General features: G+C 43.0%; 1 protein-coding gene across 1 annotated transcript in view; it reads left to right on the forward strand.

Annotated features, from left to right (window-relative positions):
- Window positions 1-12922, forward strand: part of IGF2R (insulin like growth factor 2 receptor) — an 89210-nt gene that overhangs the window by 53165 nt on the left and 23123 nt on the right. The window contains exons 27-34 of the mRNA XM_077813298.1: window positions 2703-2915; window positions 3787-3917; window positions 5413-5510; window positions 6705-6841; window positions 7669-7859; window positions 8612-8738; window positions 9285-9410; window positions 12519-12781. Of these exons, the coding sequence (XP_077669424.1) occupies window positions 2703-2915; window positions 3787-3917; window positions 5413-5510; window positions 6705-6841; window positions 7669-7859; window positions 8612-8738; window positions 9285-9410; window positions 12519-12781 (1286 nt within the window). The remainder of the gene's footprint in view (window positions 1-2702; window positions 2916-3786; window positions 3918-5412; window positions 5511-6704; window positions 6842-7668; window positions 7860-8611; window positions 8739-9284; window positions 9411-12518; window positions 12782-12922) is intronic.

Raw genomic sequence — 12922 nt, forward strand, 5'->3', positions numbered from 1 at the left:
GACCCATCCCCAATTAAATCATCCCAGCCAGGGCTTTGTCAAGCCTGACCTTAAAAACTTCTAAGGAAGGAGATTCCACCACCTCCCTAGGCAACGCATTCCAGTGTTTCACCACCCTCCTAGTGAAAAAGTTTTTCCTAATATCCAACCTAACCTCCCCCACTGGAACTTGAGACCATTACTCCTTGTCCTGTCCTCTTCCACCACTGAGAATAGTCTAGAACCATCCTCTCTGGAACTACCTCTCAGGTAGTTGAAAGCAGCTATCAAATCCCCCCTCATTCTTCTCTTCTGCAGACTAAACAATCCCAGTTCCCTCAGCCTCTCCTCATAAGTCATGTGTTCCAGACCCCTAATCATTTTTGTTGCCCTTCGCTGGACTCTCTCCAATTTATCCACATCCTTCTTGTAGTGTGGGGCCCAAAACTGGACACAGTACTCCAGATGAGGCCTCACCAATGTCGAATAGAGGGGGACGATCATGTCCCTCGATCTGCTCGCTATGCCCCTACTTATACATCCCAAAATGCCATTGGCCTTCTTGGCAACAAGGGCCCACTGCTGACTCATATCCAGCTTCTCGTCCACTGTCACCCCTAGGTCCTTTTCTGCAGAACTGCTGCCTAGCCATTCGGTCCCTAGTCTGTAGCTGTGCACTGGGTTCTTCCGTCCTAAGTGCAGGACCCTGCGCTTATCCTTATTGAACCTCATCAGATTTCTTTTGGCCCAATCCTCCAATTTGTCTAGGTCCCTCTGTATCCTATCCCTGCCCTCCAGCGTATCTACCACTCCTCCCAGTTTAGTATCATCCGCAAATTTGCTGAGAGTGCAATCCACACCATCCTCCAGATCATTTATGAAGATATTGAACAAAACCGGCCCCAGGACTGACCCCTGGGGCACTCCACTTGACACCGGCTGCCAACTAGACATGGAGCCATTGATCACTACCCGTTGAGCCCGACAATCCAGCCAACTTTCTACCCACCTTATAGTGCATTCATCCAGCCCATACTTCTTTAACTTGCTGACAAGAATACTGTGGGAGACCGTGTCAAAAGCTTTGCTAAAGTCAAGATACAATACATCCACTGCTTTCCCTCCATCCACAGAACCAGTAATCTCATCATAGAAGGCGATTAGATTAGTCAGGCATGACCTTCCCTTGGTGAATCCATGCTGACTGTTCCTGATCACTTTCCTCTCATGTAAGTGCTTCAGGATTGATTCTTTGAGGACCTTCATATACAAAATCTCAGAGCATGAAAGGCTCATCTTGGTTATGAAGAGAGAGCTTTTAGTATCTGAAAAATCCACTGACCTGTGATGGTGACAAACAAATTGTGTACTTTTATCGTACTCTGTGCTTCATGAAAGTTACAAAGTGTAACCCTAGGGTAGGGTGTGGCAGCACAGGTGTCTGACCCAGACTCCTAAACTTAGCCCTCATGCTGGTAGGGGTTGGGTACATTTTTTTTATTTCAAGCTCTAATGTTAAATGCCCAGCCTTCCATAGAAGCTTTCTGGTAACTTCTGTGTGCCATTGTGATCCTGAATTCTTAGTTTTTTCTCTGTTTAAATTGTCAATGATGTATCAGCAAAATTCAAACTTTTGTTATAAAAGTACTCTGAGCCATTATTGTTACTCTTGATAATGCTGTAGGATCAGTACTGCTGCAAAGGCCAATCCCATTAGAATTACCTTTATTTGGGACCTAGTAAGTTTGGTGGCGTGTGGAGGGAATAGCTCAAAATACACAGTGGTGATTCTCAACACACAGGTGTCTTGGTTTGATTAAAATCTGTTTAAAATGTGGCACCAGAACCTTAGCTGTTGTAAATCAGTGTAGTTCCATCCATTGAAGGCAGTGAAGATATACTGACTTACACCAGCTGAGGGTTTGGCTCTTCAAGTTACAGTTTAACCCACAATTACTCTCTAGCTCTTCCATTTAAGTAAAGTTGTGATAGACAGATAAAATATGTAAATGTACATTATGGCAGCTGAACATAGGAATTGCCACTGCAGATCAGACCTGAGGTAGTTTTAGTCCAGTATTGCCACCTGATGCTTAGAGAGAGGTTTAAGAGCTCTACACTAGACAGAAATGGGATAAGCTGCCCATCCAAAACTGCTCTCCTCCTTGCTACCTCACTACTCACTCTCCATTTGCAGATCATTAATAAGTAAAGGTCCTGGACCTGGCAGCACTCCGCTTTTAACCTTTTGGCATGATGAAAGTTGACTATTTAATCCTACCCTGTCCTGCTTCCTAGACCGTTTTTGATCCATGGCCATATTTTGCCTTGAGTCTATTTTTGAATATTGCTTTAAAACAGTGAATAGTACAAGCTTTTATTTAACAATTTTAAGGGGTTATTAAGAATTGTTGAGCTTTTCTCTTAATAAATTGTCACTAAAAGCTAAATAAGAGTGAAACTCTTAAGTGGCTTCTCACGTGATCAACAGAAATGAGTTGTTTTAACTGAAGTGGCCTTCCAATAAAGTTTGGAGCAAAATTTATTCTAAGGCTCTTAAGAGTGATGGGCAGGAGGCTGCCTAATAAGGACTGTCCTTTGTACAGGTTTGACTCTGCAGCTGTGGGTATGTATGACTGTCTCTGAGCATATCTTACGTAACTTGTGTTTTAGCTGTGTTAATTTATTCGCAATTTAAGCCTTCTGTTAACTTTGATTTAAAGGAGATAACTGTCAAGTTAAAGATCCAAGGTACAGCTTTGTGTATGATCTGAGACCTCTTTCTGGGAAGGAGAAGAAAGTGAGTACAGATGAATATGACTACTATTTCAGAGTCTGTGAGAGAATAACGGAAGCATGCCCTCAGCCAAATCATCAGAACAATGTGTCGTCATGCCAAGTAAAGAAGCAAGACCCGACTCTTAAAAAAGTAGCAGGTATAGTAGTTGTTGGATTTAGTGAAAAGGAGTTGGGAGGGGGTTGCTACATCACTCTGGAAGTGTGAGTGGAGCTTTTCAGTGGCATCATGCTTTACTATGCATCTCCTGGAGGTAAAGAACCACTGCCAAGCAGATCCTAATATAAAATAGTAAAACATCATTTAAAGAGCAACATCTACTTCCGTGTTCCCTAAAATGGCTTCTCTATAACTAGAAGCAGTCCTTACCATCTCTTCTTCTGACTCTAGTCAATGATTCTCCAAATCCAGTTGTCAGCTTTGAATAAGTCCTGTACTGCCACAAAACTGTAGGGTACAGACCACAGTGAATCAGTAGCTCGAGTTGGGAGTTCAAACCTCCCTTTGAGCTCGGAGGGACTGAAAGCACCGCATTTGCTGGAGCGGCTTTCTATGAATCTTCATTAGCTAATGAACAAGGGGCAGATGAGGTGGCTACATGGGCTAGCAAATGGAGTGTGGCTTCAGTGAAAAATGTCAGGATGATTTCAGAGTAGAAAGAAGAACCTGTGCCCATTCTGCCATCTAACTGGCAATGATGGTAAAGACATTGCAGAAGAGCACATAAGGCCTCCGACTATGGCAATCTTGCTACATAGAAATTCTTTCTTTCAAAGCAAAGATTGAATTATTCGATGTAGCTAAAAAATTTAATATCACCAGAAACCTGTAACTTGTCTGTCATGATTTGAGACAGTATTGGCAGAAATGTATTGTTTTTTAAATTACTGTCGCTTACTTAATCCTTGTGGCCCTGCTGGCAGAAATATTGGCAATAACTATGCAAATGTACTGGATTAACTTTCTGTAGTTGGATTCAAGTAGTAATTTGCTTCTGTCTAATTTAAAAGGTTTGTATACTGAGAAGCTGACTTTTGAAAATGGATTAATAAAAATCAACTATACCAGTGGAGAGAAATGCCACAAAATATATGAACGCTCAACTGCCATATTTTTTTATTGTGATCACAACACTCTGGAGGTTAGTATATCTTTTGTACATTGAGACAAGTCTTCAGGAGCTACAGAAAAAATAATAGTTTCTGAAATAATCCTCATGAGAGGGCTGGGGAGACAAGTGTAAGGGAAGCTATGTAAGCATCTTGTTTCAAGAAAAGTGTAGTCCTCCATTAACAACACCTCCCATTCTCCCCCCCCCCCCCCCGACTGAGTTAAATTGTTTTGTTCTCCTCCTGAGTTGTGGGATAATGTGGCTAGCTAGAAAACGCATCAGCAGCTAAATGAAGGGCACCCTGATGTGGCATCTGGATGTCTGCCTGGCATGATGTGGGGACCCCAGGGAAATCTGTAGCACCATTCCTCTTTCCAGAGAATTACTGTGAATACAGTAGCTGAATCATGAGCCCTGAACTAGCTTTTAAGGGAGACTGGGAAAGAATCTTTCCTTTTATAAGGGAATAAGTTGACTTTTAAAGTGTAAAAACACATGGCGTAAGGATGAGTAGCTTGTCCTACAGAAGAACAGGGCTTTCTTTTTATTATTCTTTTGTTACACGTTGACAGAGATTTTGTTTTATAACAAACATACCTTGTAAGTGAATTATTAGAAGGTACAGAATTCTGGGAAATATGTTCCTCTTGATCATGGTAATCTTGCCCCAACTGACTGGTTGACTCCACATTTCTAAGGCTGCCTGATGTTTGTGAAGAGTGTGCTTGAAACCAATTGGAAACAAATGCATCCAGAAGAGTTGCATTGCAAAGTGTGAATAACTTCCTGGAATGTACAGTATTTGCCTGAGGATTAAGCCTCTTAGTCTGGAAGAAATATATTGCTGCACTGCATTGTTCCTAAAAGCCCCAACTTTCCAAAGCTTAGGCCTGCTTTATTTTTTATGGCCATGTTGGCACTTCCAGTTCTGCCATCCCCAATGAACCAAATCTGTTGCCTTGTAAATAAAATTAATTTACATCTTCACAGGGCTGTCTCTGTAGCCCTCAGTATCACCGTGAAGGTGCAGGTGGCCCTCCTCCTGATCCCTCTGCTCCTTTTTCCCTAGCCCATACTCTGAAAGGACCAGTGGCTCTGGGGTTGCTCTGCTTACCCACTCCCATTTTGGAGGGAACTGGGCAGAAGCTAGCAGTTCTGTCCACTCTGATCCCTCATTTTCCTTTTCCTTCCTGGTTAAAGAAACAGTGGCCCTTACGCTGCTCTGCTACTCCTCCCTCCCCACAATCCTCTAGAAGAGCCAGTCGTTCTTGACCCTCTCGTTTGGGTAACATTTTTACATGCCCTTGACGAATGGCTTTTTTCTGAGCTCCAGTCATGTGTACACAACTTTAGGACTAGTAACACGTGAAGGTATCCTCTGCATTCAGCTGTGTAACGTAGATCTCTGGTGTCTTGTCCAACTGCACTAATGTTTGAAAGCCAAATAAGGAAGTAGGGGAAATTTTTGTTCACCGCTGTATTTAGATATGTGAAATATAAACTTCTCTGGTTCTGTTTTTCTCAGCCAGTGTTTCTAAAAGAAACTCCCGATTGCACCTACCTGTTTGAATGGCACACCCCATATGCCTGTCCACCCTTCCGATCTATAGAATGCTCCTACAAGTAAGCTGTGCTTCCCTCTGACCTAAACTGGTGGTGATGTGCTTGTGGTGACATGTGCCCATTCAGGAGACATTGTATTCAGCATGAGTGGCTATAATCACAGCCATTATTTTCTCTCTAACGTGATCCAGTGTGAATTAGCGATGGGTTAAATTGTCACATGTATCAGCAATGCCCAAGTGCAAATGTAGTTCTCTGGGATGGGGGAAAACAAACTTAAGCTTATGAACTAATTTTGTATATAGGATAGACTGCTTTTGGGAAGTAGGGAGGGTTTAACAGTTTAGTGGCAAGATGGATGTTGTTAGACTGAGTGGGGGAAGGAGCAGAAAGAGAGGCCAGAGATAATATGAAGCTGTTGGTGTTGGGTTTTTGAGCTATTGAAAAGGAGGGGTACGTATGATGGAAACTGGAACCTAATGTTTGAGTTTGCTGTCTGTGTACTGAACTATAGCTGACCACCAGCTTGTGCTCTCTGACCCTCCTAGAAGCAAGATGACTCGTGAGGCTTTCCCAGTAAAAACATTTTTGAATAGTTCTCTAGGTCATAGTTTCATGGAGATTAAGGCCAGAAGAGCCCAGAATTCAGACTAGAGGATCTAATTAATGTATATCAGGATTCATGAAGTTCTACCCAGACACACCTAGAGTAAGCCCAGAGACTTTAGTTAGACTAAAGCATTTAATCCTCAGAAGACTGAACTGTGTGCCACAGGCAGGGAACAGGGGAGACTATGGTGCCCCTCTGCCAGAGGCCTCTGCAGTTGCAGGGAATTGATTAGATGAGAGAAACCCAGATGGTCCTAGCACGTGAACCGCACCCCATGCTTCAGAGGAAGGGAGGAAAAAAAATCCCCAGTGCCCCAGCCCATCTGACCCGGGCAGGGATAGCTCCTTCCTGACCCCAAATCTGGCAATCGCTGTGACTGTGAGTAAGACACACCAACTAGGGACCTAGATAGAGGATTCTCCATAACATCTCATAGCACTGGTCCACCCTATCTAATGGCTGGTCTTGGCAAACCTACGAGGTGTGAGACCTGGTTGGGATGCTGCTAATAGAAACCTATTATTGGTGCTTACTGCATGTGGCATTTTCCCCTGAATCCATGCAGAATTGTTGATCCAGCGTGGTGGTCTGCTTTTGGAGGTGGCTTTGATTCATCTAAATGTAAAACTGTTTGTTTAATGCAGAGACAACAAAGGAAACTCATTTGATCTTTCACCTCTGACACGGCGTAGAGAAAACTGGGAAGCTATTCCAATGTCTGGCTCAACACAAAAATACTATATTAATGTCTGCCAGTCCTTAGTGCTACATGCAGGTGCAGGTAAGAACAAGAGAAATATATATTTAAATACCATTAGTAGTTATGGGATGAAAACAGGAGGAGAGACAGCCCTGTCTCCTGTCCCCACTGCTCCAACAGCAAAGCAAAAGATCACCAGGTGCAGAGTAGACACAGGCACAGCTGTGGCTTGTGGGCAGCAGGGGGAGGGTCAGTTTCATTCTAACCAGTGGTGGTGTTCTCCAGCAGCTCTCCTCTTTACCCTCACCCCTCCACAGCCTCAGTCTTGCTTTACTACTATCTAGCTCTTCCCCCTTTTATTCCAAGTCCACCATAGATCTTGGGGGTGGGCGAGATAACATACAAGAGCATCACTGGAGGAGGGTGACCTTTTGAGGAGGTGGCTTCTATCTAGCCCTATCTAGCCCTACCAAGCTGATCCTAGATTCTTGGCCGGGTGTCTAGGGGCAGGCATTCTGGCAGCTGATCTGTGCAGTAGCAGACCTCCCTTCTAGCAGCCACAGCTGTGGCTGGCCCGTCTTGCCGCTGCATGACCCTGTGAGTGGGTGGTGAAGCTGTATAAAGGAAGCAAAGAGCCCTGGGCGATGAGTGGAAGTGACCTAAGTGTCGAAAAGCAACATAATCAGTTCTTTTCGAGATTGAGGTCAGCCATTTAAAGTGACGGTCAAGCTAAGCATTTCTTTTAAAGTGATGTTGGTGGGTAACCTAGCACTTCGCCGCTATATTTGCTGGTATATTTATGAGGAAGAATCCCTTGTTTCGTAAACATGCATCCTAAACTGTTGGGACAGCTGGTGATGGAGTCACAGAGAGCAAACGTCATTTTTCTGTGTTTATCTCATGTCTAGGGTCTTGTCCGTCAGATGCGGCTGCCTGCTTAGTGGATGGTTCCAAATATATAAATCTAGGTGAGGTTGCTGACGGACCACAATGGGAAAATGGCATTTCTATTCTAAAGTACATAAATGGGGAGCCATGTCCAGACAAAATTCGCAAGAGGACAACAATATTACGCCTCAAGTGTGATGAAAGCAGAGTTGTAAGTATGGTACTACCAGTAGGGTTTTATCTTGCTGTGATGCATCCACTCTTTGGGGGTGGGGCAAAAACCCTTTTGTGCAATTGGATTGGAACTGGCTGTGGGAGCTAAGTAAGGAGTTGAGCTCCTGATCTGAGACTCCTAAAATTTGAGTGACTGACCAGAAAGGTCTTTTTCATGTCTAATATGCCTGTTTGTGCAGAGTTATTCTCTATAGTACATAGTCCAACATTTTCTCTAGCTTTCAAACATACTCAGCAGTGGAGTTTCCATTACTTGCTGTGGGAAAGTATTACACAGCTGAAATAACCTTTCTTCTTGAAGAAGAATCCCTTTCCTCCTGCCCCGATATATGGGCTAAATGTTCCTTTTTAATTTATCTTGTTGCACAAATATATATATGCCACCTTCTGTGTTCACACCCTAAAAGTATTTACAGATTGTTACCTGGCTCCCACCTCTTTAAGTCATCACAGCCCACTCCCCCAAGCTGTGTTCTTTAAATCTCCTCATGCCATTCCTCTTGCCCATCGCCACTTCTGTCACTGTTACTCTGAACTTCTTCTGCCTTGTCAGTATGAAATGTCCAGAACATAATATAGGAGTCCAGGTGCTTTCCCACCAGAGTGGGACTAGATGGATTTGGCCTAAGTGGTAAATGCTATAAGGATAGTCTGTCATATTTAAATGTTTGATGTGCCTGTGTGAAGATACTTTGATTTTTTTTCTCTTTCAAATCTTCTGTGTTTCAGGAGTCTAAGCCAGAATTAGTAACTGCTATTGAAGAATGTGAATATACTTTCTTATGGTTCACTGCTGCTGCATGTCCTCTGAAAAGAAATATGCAAAATGACTGCAGAGTAACCAACCCTGCTACAGGTAAGGGACACATGACCACTTTATGCTCATGGCATCAATGTGTTCCAGATGTGTTAGAGCCGCTGGAAACTGTATTGCATTTGTACTCTGTTAGCTGTCATTGCTAGTAACAACGAATGAGGAGAATGGGAGGTCCCTGAACCCTGGTCAGGTTGCCCTCGTTCTGCCAGATGTGGCATGAGAACTCTCAGGTGCTGGGAGATGAGGGTTGTTTCCCCTCACCTTCTCTAAAGGGGAACTGTTTTGAGGTGAGTGGGAGAAATATTGTGTAAAGGAACTACCATCTCAGCCTCTTGGAGATGCTTGGTCTGTCATGAATGCTACTGGCAGACCCTGAACAGATTGTTGCCTCAGAAAATCCCAGTATTGGATTCCTCTTAAGTAGCTTAAAAGGAAAATAATTGTCAAAACTGGTAGGCATCCTGTGGAGTTGGGGGAGTGCTGGGCTATCATTCTTAAGCATCTCTTTAAAAAGCCATTGTTTGACTCAATTTTATTTATTTTGATTCTGGAAAAGGAGTAAATTCTTCCTTGTTCTCCCTGCAGGCCATCTCTTTGACCTAAATTCTTTAAAGAGAGAGTCTGGCTACACTATCTATGACAGAAAGAGAAGTAGAACACTTAAGTTAAGTGTTTGTAACGAAGCTAAAAGCCCATGTGGTAGTGGGGTTGGTAAGTTTTTTCTTTTGTTTTCTTTTTTTCTGAATTTGCCTTCTGTGCTTGAATATAGTATGCCACATCACTAACAATAGATCAGTCAGTGAAACTCTTTGCCTAAAGAAAAACCTATTTTTCCTCACAGTATTAAACACCAAAACATACAAGTGGCAGGAGATAGTGGAATATAATGTATTAATACGTGGGGGCGATAGAGGTAGCCTGGCTGGGACTCACTGGTTTAAAAAAAAAATCTTGACAATCGTAAGAAATGTAACACATTAGGAATGGAGTTAGAAATGGACAACATTTGTCTTGGAGAAGTGAGGGTTATTCCCCAGTCCCTATCTGAACAGAAGCCCTTCTCTCTGGACCATGGAGACAGACCCGTAGATCTGGCTGCAAGCAGGGAATAGGGCCAGTCCTTTGTGGAATTCTCCAAAGTTCTCAGCCTCTGGGCATGTGCAGGCTCTATGGGTCTCTGCTTGTGGCAAGACTTGGGAATTGACATTGAGCACTCTGTCTTAAAAACAAAACACTTGGCACTTGGAACAAAAGATATGGTTTGGTTCCCAGAAGATGGAAATCCGCTTCTCTTTAAGAAAATTAAACCTTCCCCCCCCTTCGTATCGCTTATAAACAGCTGATTGCAAAACTGACCAGAAACACTGCAAAAAATAAACAGCAGAAACTCCATTAAACTGTTCTAAGTTGTGGAGCGACATGCAACAGTCACCAATATAATCCATTTACATTTATTCAGCCAAACTATTAAAGAAGCAGCTGTGACTCCTTCATTTCAATTCAGTGAGACTTTATTGACATGCAAGTTATACAAGTGCTGCCAAACTGTAAGAGACCCCTTAGATACATATTGTGACCCTTCTTCCAACAACCTCAAACTGCACTCAAATTTAAGGAAATAAATGCACGTTCCTGTATGTTAGGAAACCAGTTACAAGGCATATTGGCTATCATTAGATTGAAGAGCACGTCTGCCGGTGCATTTAGTTACACCTGGGGGAATTCTGTGCCTAAAAAATATGCGCACAATATTTTCAAATTCTGCATATTTTATTTGTCAGAATAACACAATATTATCATACCAGTTTCAATTATTTTTGGTCATTTATTTCAAAATATCTGTCAGCAAGTATGTCTGTAACAATACAGACCACAAAAAAGATTCAGGAAATGTTTTTTGACAAATAGATTCCTTACTAGGCATATTAATACAAAACTCTGAGTAATAATTGATTTAAACGGCAATACAGAACTGTATTTCCCGCACCCCTCCAAAGCAGTGCAAAGGCTTGGGGGAGTCGGGGGAAACAGAGGAGCTGAGGGAGAGGGAAGTAATTGCTGGGGAGGAGCCTGGGTGTGAACTTGTGGGGCTGTTGGGTATGGGTGGGGAAAGTATGAAACAGGCTTTTTGGAAGGTGCGGGGAGGGATTATTAGGGAGCTTCCCCCATGCAGACCCTGGCTGACACCTAGCCTCTCCCATTCAGTCAGGCACATCTGCCTCTGTCCCCTTGTTCTGTGCCCTCCCCCCTTCCCCATGTGTCTGTGTGCACCCCTCCCCTCCCCCCCAGCCCTTATGAGCCCCTGTCTGACCCCCTCCCCCAGCACGCCATAGCTCCTGTCTCCTGAGGGGGCCTGACCAGCACTGCGAAGGCAGCTCTCTCTTCCCTTGCTGCGGGAGCAGCAACTTTGTTCTATCGCCACAGCTCCCTCTAGTGGGAAAAAGGCAGAACTGCAGCAACGTTTTGGCAGAAGCTTTTTTTCTGCATGAAAAAATAGAAATCTGCAGGGTACATTAAATATGCACGCACGCAGTAGCACAGAATTCCCCCAGGACTCATTTAGTGCATTTAGTATAAATGTAATCCACACTAGGTATTAATCCCATCCCTAAACCAAACCTCCAGTGGTGACCTAATAAGAGGATGTTTAACTCTTTATGTAGCAGATTAATCTGGTCTAGAAGACTGACAGTGTTCTTCTCTCCTATTGTCACCTACAGTAGTAGGTAAGGCATTATCTACCATGTAGGTTTCAGAGTAGCAGCCGTGTTAGTCTGTATTTGCAAAAAGAAAAGGAGGACTTGTGGCACCTTAGAGACTAACCAATTTATTTGAGCATGAGCTTTTGTGAGCTACAGCTCACTTCATCAGATGCATAAAGTGGAAAATGCAGTGAGGATGTTTTATACACACAGACCATGAAAAAATGGGTGTTTATCTTTTCAAAAGGAGAGAAAACTGTGGGATTCTAATGGGGGAGGGGGCGGGGAGGTAGAGCTCTCCTCTCCCAAACAATCTTTAGTCGATGAGACAAAAACCGCTCTCCTAGAATTGAAAAGGGAACCAACACTGATGGTCCACACTTCACGGATCCATTTATGGCTAAGTATCACAGCGTGTCTGGTATGATGGCCTCTGCTACCCTGTGTGGCTCCATATCCTGACCCATAGTGGCTACAGTAGTTCCCCATCAGAGCTCTTGCAGTCTGCCAGATAAATGTGTAATTCCACAAAGGAGGACAGTTACACCATCACTTCAAATGTTGTCTGTCTGTCTAACTGCTTTGAGTAACTTATAGTGATCTCTCTAATATAAAGAGATACTAATACCCAAAGGGTTTAACACCCATCAAATGGACAAGTAACCTACCTTATTTCATCTTAGACAAAAAGTCTGTTTCCAGTTTTTCAGTGGCTAATGTTCTTTGCACCCTTATAATTTAAAAGAAGCAAATGGCTAATTCTGAATGTTTGCGGGGAGATGAGGAATGGGTGGTGAGCACTAGGAGTAGCTATACTAAAACTTTTGCCTGTTCTACAGCCACCACTCCATTTTTATGCTTGTAAAATGTTATTTAAACATAGTGGTGCAAGTAGTTGATACCATATTGAGAGGGGGTTTTTTAAATTGGAAAAATTTAAAAATTGTAAGCCTCGTTTAGGAAAAAAAGTAGTAATTCAAAACTCTTTTAGTCCTAGTTTAAGACCACTGTAAGATTTAAGGAACAATTGTAATTTACCATACAAATACACGGCACGATCAGATTATTCATTTTCTTTCCTAGCCAATAACTTTTGTCCCCATTTTACTTAATTTAGGTGCCTGCATCATTGGTGATCAGAAGCCAATTAATGCTGGAAGACTGAGCAAAATGTTGATTTATGAGGATCAGCTGTTGAAACTTGTCTACTCTGGGGGAGATCCCTGTCCTGCAAACTCTGAATTGAAACACACAAGCTATTTTAGCTTTGTGTGCAAGTCTGATGCTGGAACTGGTAGCCAACCTGTGCTTTTGTCCTTTGATGAGAGGACATGCACCCATTACTTTTCTTGGCATACTTCTTTAGCTTGTGAGGCGGAGGTAAGAGAAACAACAAACGTCTCTTTTTGATACAGAAACCACAGACACAGTACAGTGGAAAAAACATTTTGCTTCTTGTTAGCATTGTCCTGATGTGGCAAAAGTGGTGGTGGTTAAAATTCTACATTTCAAGGGAAAGGT

This window comes from Eretmochelys imbricata, chromosome 3, assembly GCF_965152235.1.
Source record: "Eretmochelys imbricata isolate rEreImb1 chromosome 3, rEreImb1.hap1, whole genome shotgun sequence".
Taxonomy (NCBI): Eukaryota; Metazoa; Chordata; order Testudines; family Cheloniidae; genus Eretmochelys; species Eretmochelys imbricata.